This window comes from Pseudopipra pipra, chromosome 3, assembly GCF_036250125.1.
Source record: "Pseudopipra pipra isolate bDixPip1 chromosome 3, bDixPip1.hap1, whole genome shotgun sequence".
Taxonomy (NCBI): Eukaryota; Metazoa; Chordata; class Aves; order Passeriformes; family Pipridae; genus Pseudopipra; species Pseudopipra pipra.
In genome coordinates, this window is record NC_087551.1 from 113,955,176 (window position 1) to 113,976,886 (window position 21,711).

The 21,711-nt window shown below is 47.0% G+C and overlaps 1 protein-coding gene and 1 long non-coding RNA gene across 3 annotated transcripts; one reads left to right on the forward strand and one right to left on the reverse strand.

Annotated features, from left to right (window-relative positions):
- Positions 1–232: 232 nt before the first annotated feature.
- On the forward strand, positions 233–4,951 carry LOC135412452 (uncharacterized). Its single transcript, XR_010429656.1, has 3 exons — positions 233–738; positions 3,781–3,883; positions 4,898–4,951. It is a non-coding gene; the product is annotated as an uncharacterized LOC135412452 (long non-coding RNA).
- Positions 4,952–8,995: 4,044 nt separating this feature from the next.
- On the reverse strand, positions 8,996–21,374 carry LOC135412422 (L-threonine 3-dehydrogenase, mitochondrial-like). Of its 2 annotated transcripts, none has more exons than XM_064651227.1 (9): positions 19,000–21,374; positions 16,553–16,751; positions 16,205–16,247; positions 15,009–15,079; positions 14,334–14,483; positions 13,841–14,013; positions 12,790–12,880; positions 12,069–12,338; positions 8,996–11,856 (listed from the first exon to the last, which is right to left on the reverse strand). In XM_064651227.1, the coding sequence occupies exons 2-9, from the start codon at positions 16,734–16,736 to the stop codon at positions 11,717–11,719; spliced, it is 1,122 nt and encodes a 373-aa protein (XP_064507297.1). In that variant the 5' UTR covers positions 16,737–16,751; positions 19,000–21,374; the 3' UTR covers positions 8,996–11,716. The 2 variants fall into 2 exon arrangements, with proteins under 2 accessions (XP_064507297.1, XP_064507295.1); XM_064651225.1 differs by having other exon boundaries at positions 16,553–16,754; positions 19,000–21,373.
- Between the last annotated feature and the right edge of the window lie 337 nt (positions 21,375–21,711).

Below are 21,711 nucleotides of genomic sequence, written 5' to 3' on the forward strand. Positions count from 1 at the left end.
CTCCTGGAGTCCCTTTAGGCACTGGAAGGGGCTCTCAGGTCTCCCTGGAGCCTTCTCTTCTCCAGGCGAACACCTCCAGCTCTCTCAGTCTGTCTCCAGAGCAGAGGGACTCCAGCCCTTGGAGCATCTTCTTTCCAAAGCCTTCTCCTGCTCCAGCAGTGTTGCCTGCCCCAAGAACACCCCAAATTGGGGCAATTCCTGCACATTCAACTATCTTCCATGCCCAGAGCAACAGCAGCATTTGGCCCCTTCTCTCCAACATCCCAGCCCAAGACAGCACTAATTAATTTATGGCTTCTGGGGAGAGGACAAGCTAAGCCTTAAATTAAACTTTCCACTTCAACAGGCATCTCAGCAGGAATCAGAACCCTGTCCTGGCCAAAGGACAAGTAGAGCTGTGACTGGCTCCATGTATCTTGGAAGAGATGGAGACGCTGCTCCTGGTGGCATTGGCAGGTGGCTGTGATGGGAAGGGATTTGGAAACTGGCAGGCAAGCAGCACATGCCTGGAGCTCAGCAAATATGTGATCACCAGCCATGGAACAAAAGCCATTGTGAAGAAGCATCAGCCAGAGGAACGAGTGGAATCTTCTTGGCAACAACAGCAAGGTGTTGGAAGAGCACCCAGGCTCTGAGCTCCCAGCATGAGCAGCTCTGCTCTCACTGCATCATTATCCCAGCATTCAGAGCTTAAATAGGGCCTGAAAGCTGAAATAGGACCTTTTAAACTGACAGAGGGTAGGGTTAGATTAGATTTTAGGAAGGAATTCTTCCCTGTGAGGGTGCTGAGGCCCTGGCACAGGTTTTCCAGAGAAGCTGTGGCTGCCTCATCCCTGGAAGCATCCAAGGCCAGGTTGGATGGGGCTTGGAGCAACCTGGGCTAGTGGAAGGTGTCCCTGCCCACAGCAGGGGGTTGAAACTAGATGGTCTTTAAGGTCTCTTCCAACCCAAACCATTCCATGATTCTATTATTTTTGTGGGGGTTTATTAGTTAAATTACAATTTGTTTACTTGCCTCCAGCAAACAGCTCAGGGGCTGTGGATTGGAGTCCCTCTTTGGAGTTCCAGCCCAGCCACACCTTCTTCCTCCTGTGCAGAGCAAAACTGCCCTTCCCCATCACAACCCCCTTCAGCACAGTGGCTGGAGATCTGTTGGACTCTCTAGAGAACCAAAACCCCTCCAAACTCCTCAGGAATCTGGCACAGACACACTGTCTGGACAGGGCCATGATGTGTCCCCAGGGACTGAGGTGCCACCATTCCCATGCAATGTAGATCCCGATGTTCCCATTCTCCTGCCAGTGAGGACCTGGGGTTCCTGGAAGGTAGACGTGCCTGGAGACAGGTGGGAAATGTCCCCTCTCTGTCCCCCAGAGGCTCAGCATTATCTCAGGCAATCGGGCCAGCTGCTGTTGCCAGGTGGGGAGGTGGAAAATCTGCTCCTGGCACTGATCCCAGGACATGCCGCCAACTGAGCAAACACCCCTGGACAGTCAAGGGTCATTGGCACAGAAACATCTGCTCTGCCCCCTCCAGAGTGTCTCCAGTGAGACTCTGCTGCTCTTGTGCAATGGATGGGGCAGTTTTTCTACCTGGCAAAGCTGAAGTTCCGATGGATGGAGAAATGAAGGTGTTGCCGTTTTCTTGGCAGATCATCAGCCAGACAGCAGAGAAAACAGTTGAGCAAACGACTGGGCAGAGCCTGTCCCATGCTTAGGGCTTTGCAAGGCCTCTGCCTTTGATGGAGGAGGCAGCAATATTCATGGAGAAGTGATGGAAGAGGTGGTGGGATCAAGGTGTGGATCGAGGGCTGAACCTCAGCCATGGAGCACATGGAGCTGGTGTCCACAGGGCAGTCTGGACACGCAGTGCAGTGGGGTGATGAGGCCATGCTGCATCCCTAGTGAGCCCTGGGGTCCTGTTGCTCCTGGCAAGAGCTCAGATTTCACAGAATCTCAGAATGATTTAGGTTGGAAAAGACCTCCAGGATCATCGAGTCCAACCTGTGCCCGATCCCCACCTTGTCACCCAGCCCACAGCACTGAGTGCCATATCCAGTCATTCCTTGGACACCTCCAGGGATGGGGACTCCACCACCTCCCTGGGCAGCCCCTTCCAATGCTTAACAAGCCTTTACATAAAGAAATCCTTCCAGATTTCACCAGAGTAGACTTCCACATGCTGAACCCCTCTGGTTGCCATCAGCACACTCGAGCAGCAGCAGCTCCTCCCAGGAAGCTTCTGCAAGGTCTGCAGGAAACCAGAAGGTCCTTCATGATATGGCTTGGTGGGGATGATGGCATTCAGCCAAAGGTTGGACATGATGGTCTTGGAGATCTTTTCCAACCTTAATGATTCTATGATTATATGATCAGCTGTCCTGGGCTTGGGTGAGCAGGATCTGCAGCTCACTGGCTCCTCATCCTCCTGCCATCAGCACCCTAAAAACTGCTGTTATCCCATTGGAGATTGGATTTGTTGGTTAAATGTGTCGGGTTTCACACCACCTTCCAGCGGGGAAAAGATTGCAGGAGGAATTGGGGTTATTCCCATTTCCTAAAGCACAATTTGCCTTCAATGGGGCCAGGTGGGACACCTTTTGGACCCTGGAACAACTTTAGACCTGCTTAATCCACACAGAACCATGGAAAAAAACCACATGGATGTGGAAGGAGGAGAGATGACATGAAAAGGAAGAATACGAAGAAAAGGAAATTGCTCATTTATTGACCTTTCTTCCCTTGGCATTCCCCAAAGGCAACTTGAAGGGACACTTGTGTCCCCCATGATGGGGCTGGACTCAGGCAGAGGGAAGGGGCACCTACTTGTAAAAAGAACATATTTTATTTCATTATTAGACACCTCCATCAATCAGCTGCAAGACACAAATCCATACAAACCAAGTTTTCCTGGTGCTGGGGCTCAATAAACCACTTATCCCATGAAACAGCATGTTTGGAGTGGTGTTTGTGTGTGACCAAACACACTCAGACACTCTGTAGTGAACTCCCTGTAAAAAACTATCCCAAAAAAATGTCATTTTAGCACTTTATCACAACTTAGAAGATGCTGGTAAACAATATCTGAGCACTATCAATATAATTCCTGTATTTACTGGAGGAATGTAGGAATTTTCTGTGGCCATGTGGTGAAAAACTGTGAGCCCACTACATTGAGCCAGATAATAAAAATATAATAAAAATTATTATAAATAAAATAGTAACAAAATATTAAAATGCAACACTTGTTATAATTAATTGCAGATTTTTGAGCTCATACAGTTCATATTCGTTTCCAGAAGATTAATTTTTCCTTAACATTATATAGATTGGAAAGGCAGAGATTGTTCCTGAACCTCATTTGGGAGTCTCTGAGAACCACAGAATCACAAAAAATTCCAAGTGAATGAAAGCTGTGATAAAATTAGGAAGTTGTTCAAAACAAACTGATTTACATGTGATTATATGAAAAGATTTGATAAAAGATAACTTGATAAATCAAATGGGAACTTCATTCCACAAATTGTGAACTTTTAACTGCTTTAACTGCACAAATACTAGTGTTCTCTGTTTTGATAAAATGTGTTTTACTCAGGAAAGAGCTGGAAGTTTCCCTCACACCCCATTTTATTTAGCACATGTTTTACACAGCCAGTCCTGTGTACAAATTAAACATTTTTGGCTACATTGTCATAGTTAAGGAGAAGCTGACAAACCAGGCCATTATTTGTAAATACTTGTGATATTTCTGAATCTGTATTTCTTATTCTTGAAACCACAGATTTTTTTCATGCATGAAATGACAAGACTCCAGGAGGAAGAGCCTCAAAAATGCCCCAAATGTGATGGATTTTGGGCAGTGCTGGTTGAAGGGGCAGAGGAAGGTCAGTGGGTGAACCCTGGACTTTGCTTCCTCTCCTCTGGCTCACTCCTTTCGCAACTGATGATGGATCTTTAACCTGGAATTATGGAAAGGCTGGAGAGATGAAGGACCTGTTGCACCACACGGGCAAAGTGACATCAGCAGCAATGCTCCTGTCTGGCCAAAAAATTATGGGCTCGCTGGTGTCCTTGGAGCTGAACATCCCCTGCCAAGAACCTCCTCTCCTGGCCTAAAGGTCATCCCACACATCCAGGAACATGCTGTGACCTCCTTGCAGGAGGGAAATTCCTGGGCATGGGTTTGTCCTGCCAGGAACATGGTTCCAGCCTTCTCCCCTGACAAAGAACAAAGGCAGGGATGTGCTGAGCAACCAGCAGCAAGGTGGAGGACACACTTGTTGGGCTGGAGAGGGACAGGGGACATATCACTTGATTATGGGAAGATATCCAAGAGCCTCCTAGTGCTTCTTCCCAAGTGTCCCTGGGTGTCCAAGTCCCAGGAATTTGGTGGAAAGGACAGGCTGGAGATGGTCAAGCCTGTTGGTGTCAGGATTAGGGTTAACCTGGAGCCTGGGTCCACCCTGGCTGGCACAGTCTGGCTGTAACGAGATATTGAATTAATTTTCCATCCAGAATAGGATCCCTGCCTCCCAGTTGCCTCCTGGATGTGGTTCTTGCCCTGGGCTAATCCCTGACCTATTCCCAGAGAGAATAAGGAGAACAGGCAACAGCTGTAATCTGGGTAAAGCTGTGCTGTTCCTCCCCATCCCTAAATCCCTTCCTGCCCCAAACCTCACTCCCAAACTGACAGGGATTTGGACTCTCAGCTGCTTTTCCCCTCAGGACAGTGGAAAACAAAGCCATGGATCCAAGGACATCCACAACCACTGCACAGGCTGGGAGCTCACCCACGTGAAGGGTCACATTTTCTCCTCTGGGAAATTTTGGCAGAGAAACCTAAAGTTATTTCCATCTGTGCTGAGAAATAACCCCTCCTGTGGTCATTTTCCATTCAGCTTTATATTCATCTTCTGAAGAGCTGAGGAGATGTACAGAGCTGTCTGCCTCCAACCACGACTCCAAGCCCACATTCTTCTTCCATATGTCCATATCCACCTCCTGTCACGACTTTAAAACTCTGTGACAGAAAAGTCTTTCCAGCCTGGATCTGACATGGGGATCACTCTGTATTTAAAGACCAAAGTGACCACAAAGTACGAAAAATAAGAAGACCTTGAAGCATTGACATCTGTAAGGGGTTCCTGCTTTTCCTGGTGCTCAGATAAGATCAAGCAGCCTGGGAAGACATGGTAGCTAAAGAAATTGGCATTTCTGTGCTGTGGAAATGCCTTCTGGATTGGGAAAGGAGTGGAATTTCTCACTGCCTGAAATCCTCTGAGGTGAAGCACATTGCAAGATAAAAGGCTGCTCTGGAAAAATTAAACTTAAAATTAATGTCTTGTTCTACTTCTATAGGGGAAGTTTCTGACTTCACTCCAAAAAAGTAATTTACAGGAAAATTATGTATTTTCCACATGAAATGTCATTGTTACCAGCACTTTTCCACTTTTTTTAAAGTTGTCACTTTGAGCTAGAAATACATTTAGCAGTGAGTGCCTGCAGCAGCTCCCAGGAGGCTTTTCCTGAGCCCCCAGACTGTCTGGAGAATCTCACACCTCTGCTGGAAGGATAAGGGATAAACGAGGTGGCACAAACAGAATGGCCAAAGGGTGAGGGAAGCAGAATGGAAATATGGAATTGTTTGTAGGACTTGGCTTTGCAAAATACCATAGAATCATGGAATGGATTGGGTTGGAAAGCACCTCAAAGCTCATCTCATTCCACCCCCCTGCTATTGGCAGGGACACCTCCCACTATCCCATGTTGCTCCAACCAGGCCTTGAACACTTCCAGGGATGGGGCAGCCACAGCTTCTCTGGGCAACCTGTGCCAGGGTCTCACCACCCTCACAGACAAAAATTCCTTCCCAATATCTAATCCAAATCTACCCTCCTTCAGCTTAAGGCCATTCCCCCTTGTGCTGTCCCTCCAGGCCCTTGTCCAAAGTCCCTCTCCAGCTCTCTTGGAGCCCCTTTAGGCACTGGAAGGGGCTCTAAGGTCTGGAGTCTTCTCTTCTCCAGGCTGAAAGACCAGAGCTCTGCTTGAGGTCAGAAGAAATGTTATCCTGCACTTAAGACCTTTTCTACTGTTGGTACCCATCTGAGATGGGGGAAAAGGCAGAGGACTGTGCAGATGGCACTCAGCTCTTTATAGTTTTTGTCCAAAGGTTTAAATTCCCTCAAAACTGAACACTAACCTGTGCAATGCACCTTCTCAGGAACTTCAGGAGGCTGCACAAAGGATTACAGAAAATAAAGCCACTGAAAGGTATCAAATGCATAGAAGCAACCAACCCCTGGGTCAGGGTGAGTGGTGGTTGTACTGGGAAACCACTCCAGTGCTAAACTGGAAGTCAGTTTTCTCAAACTGTGGGCTTGAGTCCTCAAAATTGCACAGATAGCCACTGCCAGCTTGAAGGAAAACATCCTAAACTGCTCCTAATTGCAGCATCAGGGGCAGGAAAACATCCTAAACTGATCCCAACTGCAGAATCGGGGCAGGAAGCAACTTTTTTCCCTGACTGAGCAACTCTCACTCTGGATTTAAGTTCCATAATGGTGCTGCTGAAGCATAAATGTCTTTTTAATCCTGTCCCTGCAGCTGTGAGTGCCAACTCTCTTACTGCTCTGTGGAGTCTCGGTCATCCTTAAATCCCTGGGTTTATTCCAGAAGCTGCCCCTTCCTCTCCCTGCACAGCCCCTCAGGCACTCAGATCCACAGGGAATTTAGGATCACATACAATTATGGTATGAAGCCAAAAATAGCCCACAGAGCATTTGTCTGGCCTGAGCCTCCAGGAGAAGGGCAAATGCCAGCTGATGGTCACCTAAAATAGAAACATCCTGCCTGGAGGGTGTCAGGGAAGACACCAACCCAGTCTGAAACATGGAGAGTGGTGAGGGGGGGCTGCAAACTGGGCACCCCAGCCCCTGGAGCCACATTCTTGCCCTCTGGCTGACCCTGGGACTCTCCTCTTTTCACCTCCCTGGGTTCAGCTTCGCTTCCCTGGAGGAATGAGGAGCTGCCAACAACAGTGTGTTAGAGCCTGACTCCATCCTGAGGAGCAAAAGGAGGGGTTTTCCAAAGTCACAAAGTTCATCACCCACACTCCTCACAACCTTTTCACTGCAGAAAGAAGGTTCCACCTCTTCTGTACTTCTCTTATATCTTAAGCAGCCAAGAGCAGAAATCAGCTCAAAACACCATCCAGCCTGGTCTTGGACACTTCGAGGGATGGGGCAGCCACAACTTCTCTGGGCAACCTGTGCCAGGGCCTCATTACCCTCATAGTAAAGAATATTTCCCTAATATCCAATCTAAATCCAGCCTCTTTCAATTTAAGACCATTACTCTTGTTCTGTCAACATGGTCTTATCTGAAGTCCCTCTCCAGCTCTCTTGGAGCCCCTTTAGGTACTGGAAGGGGCTCTGAGGTCTCCCTGGAGCCTTCTCCTTTCCAGGCCGAACATCCCCAGCTCTCCCAGCCTGTCTCCAGCTGTTGAATCTTTGAATCTTATGATCACCTGTGGCATTTCTGGAAGCCAGACTGGGCCTGTGTCAAGCAGGACTCGACAAGAGACAAATCAAAGGGAAGTACGTGGGAAGAGGGCAAAGCCGCAACACCCTCCACAGCAGGATAGTCACATTAGTCATCAAATGTGGTCAAGAGGAATGTTTTCTCCACAAGAGGTTCCCATCATTAGGAAGTGGAGGTGTAGGAGGAGGGAAAGGCCTTGTTTAACCTGAAGGGAAGGTTTCTCCATGGATTAATGAGTCAGCGTGAGTCCGCTCATTCTCACTGCACCACCTTCTGCTGACCAACCCTGCTGGTTGTGCAACAGGTGGAGACAAGACCTGCAGAAACAAGGACCCAACAACCTTCAATTCTTGGGGTGTGCTTTCAAAGCTCCTCCCTCAGAACACTCTTGCTCTTTTCTTTCTATTTCAAGCTGTAAAGAGAGACAGACACATGACTGAGGAAGGACCAAAAGGCTCCTCACCCTGAGAAATGCAGCAGAGACAGAGGAATAGTTAAAAGCCATCATTTCTTGGATGGTTGCCACCTGCAAGCACAGCCTTGTGGCTCACTGGAGACTGAGGGGTATCCATGCTGTGTCTCCCTGCGAGTGGCTCTGCTGAGCAACTGGGATAGTCAGAACAAAGTTAACCAAAGAATCTCAGAATGGTTTGGGATGGAAGGGACCTTAAAGATCATCTCCAGCCCCTGCCATGGGAAGGGATGCCACTCACCGGACCAGGTTGCTCCAAGCCCTGTCCAACCTTTCCTTGGATGCTTCCAGGGATGGAGCAGCCACAGCTGCTCTGGGCAACCTGTGCCAGGGCCTCACCACCCTCAGAGCCAACAATTTCTCCCCAATATCTAACCTATCCCTGCCCTCTAGCAGTGGGAAGCCATTCCCTGCATCCTGTCCCTCCAGGCCCTTGTCCCAAGTCCTTCTCCAGATCTCCTGGAGCCCCTTTAGGCACTGGAAGAGGCTCCAAGGTCTCCCTGGAGCCTTCTCTTCTCCAGATGAACACCTCCAGCTCTCCCAGCCTGGCTCCAGAGCAGAGGGGCTCCAGCCCTCAGAGCATCTCCGTGGCCTCCTCTGGACTGGCTCCAGCAGCTCCACGTCCTTGTGCTGTTGTTCCCCAGGGCTGGAGGCAGCTCTGCAGGTGGGGTCTCACCTGAAGGGGCAGAGGGGCAGAATCCCCCCCCTCCCCTGCTGCCCAGGCTGTGGGATGAGCCCAGGACACAGGGGGTTTCTGGGCTGGGAGTGCCCATGATGGGGCATGTCCAGCCTCTCACCCACCAGCACCCCCCAGTTCTTCTCCCCAGGGTTTTTCCTCAATCCATGCTCCTCCAAGCCTGTGCTTGTGCTTGGAATTGCCCCAACCTGGCTCATAAAAGGCTTCAGCACTGACCAGGATCCTTCATTGCTCAGGATCCTTTATCACTGCTCTTACCTGCTCTGAGCAAGGATAACAAACCAAGGATACATCTGCATAGGATTTTATTAAAGTAGGCATCATCCACAACTTACAATATTTGAAAAAATATTCTTAACTTTTTTTTTCTTTTTTTTTTTTTTTCCTGAACAGGTAATTTAACAGGTACAGTGCTCAAGTGTCATGAAGGAAGTCTCTGCCCAGAAGTGAAACTTCGAACTGGTAGCAAAAGGTAAGACATTTTGTATCACATCGAGTTGGTTTAATACAGAAAAGATTGTAACATAGTTACAACAGAGGTTAATGGGAAAGACATGGAAAAAAAATACATGGATCATTGGTCACAGGCTGAAAACCAGTATTCCAAACAGGACAGACACATTTAATGACATTCCCTGATTATCACCAGTTACCTCCAGACCATTCCCTATTGCAACACTGTTTATTTCAGATTTTAAAGAATTTAAGTTGCTTAAATGGCTGCTCCTAAATGAAGTCAGAAACTTTGGACAGGGGGGAAAAAAAAAAACTGTGTTCAAAATGCCATAGGTTTGAATTTCACCTTTGCTGTAACATCTTGTCCAAGGCTTTGGTGCAATGCCACCACCAAGGACAGTGTGTTTCAGAGAAAGAACATTCCTACTCCCCACTCTTGTTAACCCCAGGTATACTGGAGTTAGAACAAGACCCCACGACTTTGAGTGAAGGAAGGAAATGGAGTGAGACCCACCAAGAGCTCTTTATTTTACACATCTCATGGATCAGAGGCAATGAGGAGCCCCCAGGGTGGGAATGACGAGAGGCTGGAGTGGACAAGACACTTCAGCTCCTTTAAAGCCCCTCATCTGATGGCTCCAGTTCACTGGGAGATCCAGTTTGCATCCAACCCAGTCTGGGCAGGGCAGAGGACAAACCTGAGCCAGTCTCTCCTTGCAGGGTGTGAATGGACTTCACTGGCCCATTGGGCCAAATATTACACTTGAACAGCAGCCAAAGTTCACAAACTTGTCTTTTTTCAGAAATGTAAACAATATAAAAATGTCTCCATAACAGGCCACTACCTTTGAGTTTAAATACCTGGGAAATACATACCTTGCCCACAGAGGTGAAATAATAAGTACAAAAGCAAAAAATACAAGTGTAACAAATGTTTAAAATAACTAGGTTTCACCACAGAATCTTCATTTGAAGGTTACTTTTGTGAGGAAACATATTCCCTGCAGCAGAGTCCTTCACACACAGACAAAAACCTGATTAATCCACTAACTGAGGAACCACCACAGGGTTACAGAGAATGGAACAGACTTGCAACCACCAAAGCACCATCACAGGAAACAGAGCAAACAAGTCATAGGCAAAAAAACCCACAAAAATACTTGAATGTATTTACCTACACACACTACTGGAGTATACAAGGCAAAATAAAAAAAAAAAAAAAAAAGATGGAGAGCTTCCTATAGGGAATTTCCAGTCATTTTGAAAATGAAAGATAATTTTTCTTTGAAAAAAAAAATAAAATCCAAAGCTCTCAGAGGCTGCTTTTCAGCTGGAGTAGCTGACAGCTCAGACTCACATCCATGGAAACTGGTGTTTTACCTAAAATGGCTTTCTTGTCACTTCCCAAAGTCTCCTAAGTAGCTTTTGAACTGACACCTCTTCCTTGTATGCACCTACAAAAACTCCCTTGTTCATCCCAGAACCTCCTGTGCATGAAACTCAGTGGGCAGAACAGCCCTTAACTGTAGCTAGGAGATGGTTTCAGCTTCTGGATCCCTCTCTGAAGAACAAAAGGGTATGAGTAACACACAAACAGCATCTACAGACACGGTGCACGTGGAAAATGCGGTGAACATGACAGATTTCAAAGGCTGACCCGGCTCTACCTTGAGGCTCCATCATCAGCCCACCTTTAAACCTTGCTCCAGGCAGTGTGTCCTGCAAACAACTGGGAGAACCCAAAGTACTGCTAATAAACCCTTTGCCTTCCTGAAATACCACCCAGACTCACATCCATGGAACAGCTCTCCGGATTTCAGATCTCCCTCCAAGGTTACACCGGAGGCAGCGGCACTTGCAAAGAACAGGATGAAGCTTAGCTTATAAAACCTGCTTTTTTTTTAAAGCATCATGAGAATTCAAGTCCTATTCCACTTCACATTTGTAAGCAGCTTTATAAGAATAATGCTGCTCTTAAGCCCTACATATAGAAAAGTGTATGCTTAGACAGCACTAAATATAAATAGGAACTATCGAACAAAGTTTGATTTCAAACTAAAATTGCAACGAGCCCCTGCAATTTGGAAACATGAAGTAGCTCTTCTGAAGTCTCTTTTGCAAGCAAAGAGTAGAAAGGATCTTATCTTGCTACACCCTAACATCCTCCACCAGGAAAACGAAACACCTATCGCTGACTTTGCGGGATATGCCTGAAACACCAGGTTGGACAACACTGTCCCACGCTGGTTGCCAAAGAAGAGGCAGGAATGATTGGAGAGCCACCAGCCAGGAGTAAGTGCTCTTTTTGGTGGTTTTTTTGAAGTGTGAAAGTTCAATAACTTTGTGTTTGTCATCTGTGTTGTGTCTGGAGTCAGCACCCACTGATGTTAATTTATCTAAAGTACATTCCAGCTACAGGATGTTTCTGCCCAGCTCTGTCGCTACTCACAAAAATTAATCACTGACGTGCTCTAAGGCTCAGAAAATCACAACCTAAACTTAGCCATTTCTTCCTGGTCCTCTGTGGAAATCTGGAAACATCTGAAAGTATTTTCAGTTAGCTTGGGCAATCCTGGAGTCAGACCCAAGGTAACTAAACATGGTGGTCACCAGCTCAGGGAGATCATAATCGTGTTTCCAACCCCAATCCCTCCGGGCGTTGCTGTCGTCGAAGTTCATGGGCCAGCTGTCAGCTGCAGGGAACAGGAAAAGAACCAAGAAACATGAAGTTTAAGAAAAATTCCTTTAAACTTTCAAGTGTTTCATCACTGGTTTGAACTGCTGAAGCTGAATTTCAAACTATAAGACGTGAACTGCGCAGGGGTAATTTGCAAGTGCCTAAAGAAACTTTATTTTGCCCTTGATTCGATGTTTCTTCTTACCTGCTGCCTGAGAAGATACTAACCTATGGCCTGCCTGACTTGATCCACGTTGTAGGTCACCTGGAGCTCAGGAACATACTTCTGCACCTCCTGTGCCAGCTCCTCGGGACTGAAGCTCATGGCATTGATGTTGTAGGTCCTCATGGTCAGTGATTCTGCGGGGGCCTCCATGACCTCCAGCGTTGCCTTCAGACAGTCATCGATGTACATCATAGGTAGACGGGTGTCTGGCTTGAGGTAACACTTAAACTTGCCAGTCTTTATGGCATCATGGAAAATCTTGACAGCATAATCTGTGGAGGAGAATGATGGGTGGGTGTGTTCATGTGGGTCAATCTGTTGTGTGTGTCATGACAGGCAACAACCCTCAGACCACACCCAAAGCCTCCTGTCTAAAATCTGGCAGCAGGACTGTGTGTTATTTATCATAAATCATTGAACGGGTTGGGTTGGAAAGGAGCTTAAAGATCATCTTGTTTCAACCCCTGCCATTGGAAGGGATGCCACTCACCACACTAGGTTGCTCCAACCTGGCCTTGGACACTTCCAGGGATCCAGGGGCAGCCACAGCTTCTCTGGGCAACCTGTCCCAGGGCTTTACCACCCTCACAGGGAAGAATTCCTTCCCAATATCCCATCTAATTCTGCCCTCTGGCAGTGAGAAGCCATTCCCCCTCCTCCTGGCACTGCAGCGCCTTTTGAAAAGTCCCTTTCCAGCCTTCTCATAATGCACAATTCACTCACCAGTTGTTCCCCCTCCAGGCTGGGAGTCAGCAGATATGATCCCTGGATACCTGAGGCAGCGGAAGTCCAGGCCGTACCGGTAATGGTAGTACTGGGGAGGGAGGGAGGAGAGGAACAGTTTTACACACCAAGAGCAGGCCACACACTCACTGATTTCACAGGAAAAATCTGCCTCAGGATGAACCCTCACGCTGTAACCATTCCATGGTGGGGATGAAAGAAAAAAGGGACTAAACAGCTCCCATTCCTTGTCAGGCAGCTGAACTCCCTTCCTGCCCTTTTTTTACATCCACATCAGTAAATATGGGTTCTTGATATGGATTAGCTGCTAATGCAGGGTCTATATTTGGTGTTCAGAAACTTAAAACTCCTAAGTTTGTGAGACTTTTCAGGCTAATTCAGTCTTCAGACCTATGTGAGGAATCTGTATCTAAAAATATCAGCTTTAAAAATGTTATTTATAAGTCGCTACAAAGTCAAAAAAGTTGTGCATGTACAGATATCAATGGTTTTGACTTTAAAGTCTTTTTTTGGAGAGGAGGGGCAAAAGCCCTCACTGCCCCTGCTTTCACAAGGCTTTGTACACTGTCTTTATCCAATTCCATATGAGGCAGAGAGGCCAAAGTCAAAAGAACCAGGGAAAGAAATAATACTGGAAGTCAGATGTTTCCCAGCTTCCAATTCTTTTGGCTTTTCCCAACAAAACTCAAAAGATATTTGACCTTAAAAGCTGCCTCAGACTATTGCTGAGTACTAAAACCTGAAGGAAGGAAAGAATAGGGAAAATAATGTTGCAGTGAGGAATCTTACGAAAGGAATGAAGTTAGAATCACAGAATCAGGGAATGGTTTGGCTTGGAAGGGACCTTAAAGACCTTAAACCCCTTGCCATAGGCAGGGACACCTTCCCCCTATCCCAGGTTGCTCCAAGCCCTGTCCAACCTGGCCTTGGACACTTCCAGGGGTGGGGCAGCCACAGCTTCTCTGGGCAACCTGTGCCAGTGAAGTTCTCTCAGAACTTTTAAGAAATGAATAAAACAAAGAATTCTCACTTCTCCCATGAGCTCAGCGTGGACCTTGGAGACTCCATAGATTGTCCTTGGTCTCTGAATGCAGAGATCAGGAGCTGGGTCTCGAGGAGAGGTGGGTCCAAAGGCCCCAATCGTGCTTGGAATAAAGAGCCTCAGATTATGCTCAGCTGCAATATCCAGAACATTGTGTAAACCTGGAAAAACACCCAACAGGATTTATCAGAACATGCTCTCCCACTTCTTCATTATAGGAATTATAGAATATCCTGAGTTGGGAGGGACCCACAAGGATCATCAAGTCCAACTCCTGGCCATGCCAGAACACCCCAGCAATCCCACCCTGCCCCTGAGAGTGTTATCCAAACGCTCCTTGAGCTCTGGCAGGTTTAAGGTTATGACCATTCCCTGGGAAGTCTGTTCAGTGCTCAACCACCCTTCTGGGGGAAGATATCCTGACATCCAACCTAAACCTCCCCTGACACAGTTCCAGGGACATGGAATCCCTGTCACCTACCAGTGATGTTCACAGCTCTGGCCAAAGGGACATTTGCTTCTCCAACAGCGCTGAGCAAAGCACTGTAGTGGAACAGCCAAGTTATCCTGTTGTTCACCACGATCTCCCGCAAATTCTTGTAGTCCAAGATATCCGCGAAGATAAAGGGACCTGGAGGGAGTGGAACCAGTGGGAAACTCAGTGCCAGGAATGGATGTCGGGAAAAGTTCTGCCTGAAACTCAGACTGCTGCTTCTACCACCTAAATACATCACTAAACAGCAACTTATGCAAGTTTCTAATGAAAATCAAAGCATCTAAAGTCCTACTGCACATCCATCTCGTCATAAAAATTCCCTGAGCATGGAATAACACACCACACATTTAATTTCCAGCTTGGTCCCTCCAAAAGAATAAAAGCATCTCTTTTTACAGCAGGAGCACAGCCTGACTCGAGTTGTTATTCTGCTCAATGAAGTGGCAAAGCAACAGTGCAAAAATGCAAAGAAAAGTATTTAGGAAAAGGGAATAACAGAAGAAATCAATCAATTGCAAGATTTCCAAGCAGGAAGGCATTATCCAGGAGTTTAGAACAGCAGCTTGTTAGTGCAATCCACTTATCAGTTTGGTAATTAGTCGATGAACATCAGAGGTAAAGTCAAGATGTTTTTTTTCCATGTGCTTCCCCGTCACTTACCACTATAAAAAACATTATCTGCAGGCTTTCTAATGTCAGACAAGACCACATTGTTCTTTCCAAAGCGTTTCCTGTGTAAAAATACCCACACGGAACAGTGAGTCCACAGCCTTTTGAGATAACCCATCAGTTGCTGCTATTTTGTTTTGCAGGAGCAACGTGAGAAGAACAATAATTTCAGCAATTATATCAGTTATTGCACTTCAAGAAACCCCACTGAACCTTTAAATGTCAATATAACATCTTAGAAGATGAGTGAACTACTAGCAGTGAAGGGCTGTGCAAGGATAGAGAAGTCTTTTAGGAAGTGAAAATATGTTAAGAAAAAGACCCTCCTGCCCTTCCCTTACAGAAAATTTTACCCAGAGATAATTTACTCCCCTGCAAATAACAAAAAGCCACTGGGTTGCTGTAACTGCAGCTACTTTTGTATCAACAAAGTAAATAAAACAGAGAAACTGTGACTTTGTGATAATTAACCCAAGGCTGTCACAGCTGATGGCACTGGAGCACATTCCAGCCTCCCATTAGTTGGATGATTTTTAAATATACCATAGAAATGGCAGAAAAAATTCAAACTGCAACAGTGTTGAGGGCAGTGAGTCTGCTCACTTTTGGTCTTAGTCCAGATTCCCTGGAGCTGAGCAGGTGTGGATAAGGACATGGATATGGATTAGGGAGAGCTCTTGGAGCACTTCTTGAAAAGATATCATGGAAAACACGAGGTAACTGTGTGTGTGGGGTGGGGGAACAGGAAAAGCAAAAAGAGAAAAGAAAAACTCTGAGGATTTAGCCTCTCAATACTTCCATTTAACTGGAAGCAAACAACTCAGCAGCCAGCCCCCGGGACAAAATTATGTTATTTTGGGAATGGTGACCAATGTACACACAGAAAGGACATCAGCAACCTCAAACAAGCACAGGAGTGGAACATAAAATGATGGGGAAAATTTAATCATAGAATCATTAAGAATCACAGCATCATTAAGGCTGGAAAAGACCTTTAAATCATCAGGTCCAATCATTAATGTCGTTTACAAAGCTGAGAGGCAAAAAAAGAACCTGCAATCAACAGTGGGATTCTTTTATAAACAACTCTCCAGAAAATTATCACTTCTAAAACTAATGGCTAAAGCTTGAATTCCTCACTAACAGCAAGCCAGGGAATCGTGACATATCAAGGAATCAGGACATACCTCAGCAGCTTTGCAAGTCCCACCCCGAGCTGGCCAAGACCACCTGGGAGACAAAAATCAGAGGAGATTATTAAAAGACAGAATTTCATTATTATTGTACGTATGACATCAGAAATCAGCACTAGTTTTCTCAGTGAGTCAGAAAGCTTTTATCATTTTTCTTGAGGAAAGCCAAACTAACTGGTTTTAGTAGAGTTACGGAGCCGAAATAGCAGGACAGTTCAAACGGGACTCCGGTGGGAAAGATCATCCCAATTCCAGAGTACTTGGGGCATTTTTGCTGCCAGAATTCTGCCCAGTGGGGAGGCAGGAGGGGAGTGGAGCAGGAGTAGTTATGACAGGAATTACCTGTGATGAGCACCCGAGGATGATCCGACTCGGAAAAGGTAACGGAGTGGAAACTCGCGTCCGAGGCCACTTGGCGCGGGGAGACCCCGATGCACCGAACGGGCACGATGGAGATCCCACACCCACAGCCCGAGCTCTGGAGCAGCTGGCTGGCAGCCCTGCCCAGGTTCCTGACAATTGGCATCTTCCCCTTTCAAACCTGCTGCGGGCACAAGAGAAAAGATGAGTCACGGGTGACTCCAAAGGCTTTTAAACGCTCCCTGAGAAAACTCCCGCGGGGAGATTCGGGAGGAATTTGATGCAATCCAAGGGCTGGGTGATGAGCCACGTGTCCCAGAAGCTGCCTGGGAAGTAACATGAGTAGAGGTAATGTATTCCCTGGAGGGAGCTCATGAAAATATGCACAGTTCAGGAAAATCAACAGTAAGAACACGGTTCAAGTTTAAGCCTTTTTAAAAAAAAAATAAATCCATATAAACTGTGATTTCAAGCACAAACACAGAATTCAGCAAAGCTGCTGTGATTCCACTTTGGAGTGAAGGGTTTGCAGGCTGCCATGAATTAGCAAACTTGCTCAAAATTGCATCAGTAAGAGCTGCTGAGCCAGAGGCAGCAGGAAATCTCCTTTAAAAAAGAGAGATTTACTCCAACGTAACACTCCTGATGGATGGGACCCAGAAAGCAAACAAAGGAGTGGCACTATTTAGCCAGGACTCACAAAAATATCCTAATTATTTCACATATTAATAAGTTACTCTGTGCTACACTTAAGTTTGGTTTTTTTCCTCTCCAAATCTTTCACATTTGGGAAGGAAATGGAAAGTACCCCAAATAAATCACACTTGCAGCCACAACTGGTGGTTGCTGAGGTCCCAGTTTACTTCTTTCAAATACAATTCTCAAAGCATAATCACTTAAATTCTTCCTTATCCCCTCTCAACAGCTTTTAACTCATTCCCAAATATCAAATAATAAGCAAATTCCCAGATTAAAGTACATTTCAGACCACCCTGATGAGAGTACCCTGTCAATTCCTTTATTTGGGAACTCCTGATATTCTAAAAGAGGGAATCAGGAAGCAGGAAGATCACAACCAGAAATTGCAGCAGTTAATTTAATTCCAAATTTACCATGCAGAGAAAAACGAGCAAGCGATGAATGTGGGTGTTCCTTTCACTCCTGAGCTCACCAGGCTGAGAATTTTCTGGTACTTGAGGGAGTTTTGCTATTTAAATACAAAAGAATTTGCTAAACTACCTATTGGCTAATAGCACAGACACATAAAAAGGGCATATTAAAAATACAATTAAACTGATCAAGGAGACTTAGTCTGAGATGTCCAGAGAGGTGATGGGAGTCTCCGTCCTTGGAAACGATCAAAATCCATCTGGACAACTGGATCTCATGATAATCCCTTCCTGCTTCACAATGGGAAAATAAAATCCTACAGCACTGACAGAGACTCACTGGTCTCTGTCATGGAAAATTCCCACTAAAAGTACCTGAAAAGTCATTTTGACATTTTGAGCTCTATAAACAAAGCACAAACTAACTTTAGTTTTTACTAAAAGGGCCATGCTGGGGACAAATTGGTTCCTCACCGACTGGACTGTTTTTTCCAAATGCACCTGGAGTGAAGCCACAAAGGCTCAAGCTGAGAATTACAGGTCTAGGCTGACTCAAAAGAACAGTAAATTCATTTTACACCAGACACTGAAACACCCTAGAAGTGGAAAAAAATCCACCAATGGCATTTATTTCTATTTCAAACAGGAAGGTGGGGAAAAAGAGGTGTGATTATTACATTTTAAACTTGCCAATAAATGCAGAGATACATAAAGAAATTAACATTATGCCTTAAAAATACTTGCCCAAAGAGGTAAAGTCAGCTGCAGCACAGTAATTAACTTGCAAAAGCAACTCAGACAGAAAAGCCCATTCCGCTAAATCCAAGTTTCCTGTTTTAAATGAATTCTAGGACTAATTAATAGTTCTGAACACAAAAAATATTCATTTAACTGATGTAAAATATTTATTTTTTTATAGGCTTCTCTTTCTTACTATCCTAAGGAGGAAAACTTCTGTTCCATTACAAACTGAAGAGAAAAAAATATATATAAAATATAAACATCATTTATAGTGGAAGCTGACCCTGCCCATGGCACAAGGGGTTGGAATGGAATGAGCATTAAGGTCCCTTCCAACCCAAACCATTCCATGATTCCATAAAATATTCCCCCCCTCATATTACCTTCTGAATACTTTAATCTCTGATTTTACTCATTCATTCAAACTGATGTCAGAAACTGTCAGTAAAACGAGGAATTTTTCATTCTGAAACATCAAAGTCATTCCCCCCACTCCATTAATTTAAATTAATAACTGACGCCAATATCACGGATTAAGCAATGGAATTGCTGCTGGAATTTCCCCTCCTCTGTACTCACCTGTCCCTCAGCTGGTGATAAGGCAGAAGCAGAGAGGAGAAGGGAATTTATAGGACACTGCCTCTGTGGAAAGCCAATCAAAACCTGGCAGAAAGTAGGAGTTGTCCCACACCTTAAAAAAAAAAAAAAAGGAAAAAAAAAAAACCGTCCTCATGAGAGCAGCAGCAGCCAGGAATATCACATCATTCCCTTCTCCTTGATTTTGAAATGCCTGGAAGTTTGGGATAGGCAGGGAGAGGGCTCTGAAGCTGGGCAAGCAGCTTTTCTAAGTCCCAAAACCCAACCTGAAGGACAAGGTTTAAACCAATTAGCGGCAGTGCAAAGGATTAGCATAAAGCAAAAACGTGTTCCAGTGGACAGCAATAGTCTGGGATAGCAGGAATTTTGGGGGTTTGTAAGGAGATTAAAGCACAGGGAAAGGGAAAAGAGGGAATGTTAAAAAAAAAAAAAAGGAGCAACATTCACAAAATGGTATTAAGGGAACAGCCAGCTGCTGTTCCTCTGCGAGGTTTCCAAGGTGTTACATAAACAGCAGCACCTGTTGCTCACATAAAAGTCAAAAATATGTTTATAGAAAGCAGTAGTTCCTACAAATTAGTTATTAATAGAATGTCACAGCGATAAGGAAGATAAGAAAGTCACGGAGTTGGTCTGGAAATTCCCCCGGTGAGCTTCAAAGAACATGGGAGAGAGGGAGGAGAGAGAGAGGCCAGAACTAAACCCCAGATCTCCCACAGGGCTTCTGGGGGCTGCACAGCTGCTGGGGTGCCACGGGATGCTCCTCCATGGAGCTAAACCAAAGAATCCAGAGCTTCTTTCCTTCCAAGAAAATCAGGTACTCTCTAGCACACAGGATCTTGAAGATACCCAACCACATCCTCAGGCACATGGTCCACACCAACGCTCTGAGCACCAAGTTCTCAACTCACATTTGGCTCCAAACCCCATAGTTTCTGCTTCAGACCTGGAGAAGGGCTTTTTTTTTTATGAAGCTCCTCTACTTTTTCCAACTCTACCAAGAAGAGCTTGAGGGGAAAGCAAGTGCCTTCCTTGGGCATCCAGAAGAGGAAGCATGTGCCACTTTGCCCTCGGGAAAGCCCTATTCCCTGATGCCCTAGTGCTGCCAAGTGGAAACTCCATTGGATTCCCGCATTTGGGAGCGCTTGAGCTGCCCCAACTAAGGGGTAACTCTCAGCTCAACCACAATTCCTGCAGCCTGGATTGCTGAACAGCCCAAATCCATCACACATCCCCTGCTGGCGATTCCTCTGGTTTGGAGAGCCCCAGCTGGGGACGCCGCGTCCCTCCCGGTGTTCCCTGGCAGGGAGGATGTGCCAGGGTGTCCAGGCTGGAGCTGTTCTCCCTGGCAGGCAGCTCTTGGCCAAACTCTGATGGAATAACCTTGACACACACATGGACCCCGTGGATCCTGTTCCAGGGGTGACACACGGCTGTGGGATGACGTCGGGCCCTGGGCAGAGCCGGCCAAGAGGAGACGTCAGCCCAAGGCACTGAGGGAGCCGCTGGAAACCTGACCCCAGGCACCAAAAATAAATAAAAAAAAGGGAGATTACGGAGCTACTGAACATTGTGACAGAGCTACTGAACGGTGTGACGCTCCTGGACAGGATAAGGGAGATTGGTCCTGAAAGGTAAATGTAAAGTGGGCTCATCCCACAGCGTGGGCAGCAGGGGAGGGGGGGATTCTGCCCCTCTACTCCCTCGGGTGACACCCCACCTGCAGAGCTGCCTCCAAGCCCTGGGGAACAACAGCACAAGGATGTGGAGCTGCTGGATTGAGTCCAGAGGAGGCCACAGAGATGCTCCCAGTGTTAGAACCCCTCTGCTCTGGAGACAGGCTGGGAGAGTGTTCAACTGGAGAAGAGAAGGATCCAGGGAGCCCTTGCAGCCCCTCCCAGTACCTAAAGGGGCTCCAAGAGAGCTGGAGAGGGACTTTGGAAAAGGGATGGAGGGACAGGACAAGGGGGAATGGCTTCAAACTGAAAGAAAGTAGGTTTAGACGGGATATTAGGAAGAAATTGTTGGCTGTGAGGGTGGGGAGGCCCTGGCACAGGTTGCCCAGAGAAGCTGTGGCTGCCCCATTCCTGGAAGTGTCCAAGGCCAGGCTGGACAGGGCTTGGAGCAACCTGGGATAGTGGGAGGTGTCCCTGCCCATGGCAGGGAGTTGGAACAAGACGATCCTTAAGGTCCCTTCCAATCCAAGCCACTCCTGACTCCGTTCCCTGCCCATCCTGCGCAGATGAAGCCAAGCGCCGGGTGCGGGTGACGGGGACCAACAAAACCCTCCAGCCCGCGGAGAGACACAAAAGAGCCGCGATGGGGCTCGAGCACCAAATCGCCGCCCCCAAAGGGGTCCCCAGGAGGGGACCGAGCGGAGCCGGAGGATGCCGGGGGGGGCCGGGGGAGCCGCGCCCGCTCCCGGACAGGGCTCTGATGGCGGCGCCGGGCGGGACGCGGCTCCCGCTCCCCCTCCCCCGCCTCATTCATTCCCTCCCGGCCGGGAGCGGGGCGGCCTCGCGACCACAAATCCCCCCCAAAACGGCCCCCGTGGACCCGCGGAATAACCCCCATGGACCCACAGCCCCCCGGACCGGCCCCGCGCTCACCCCGCGCTCCCGCCGCCGCCCCGTCCGTGTCCCGATGCCGCTTCTCCGGGCTGGGTCTGACGTCAGCCGGGGAGGGGACCGAGTG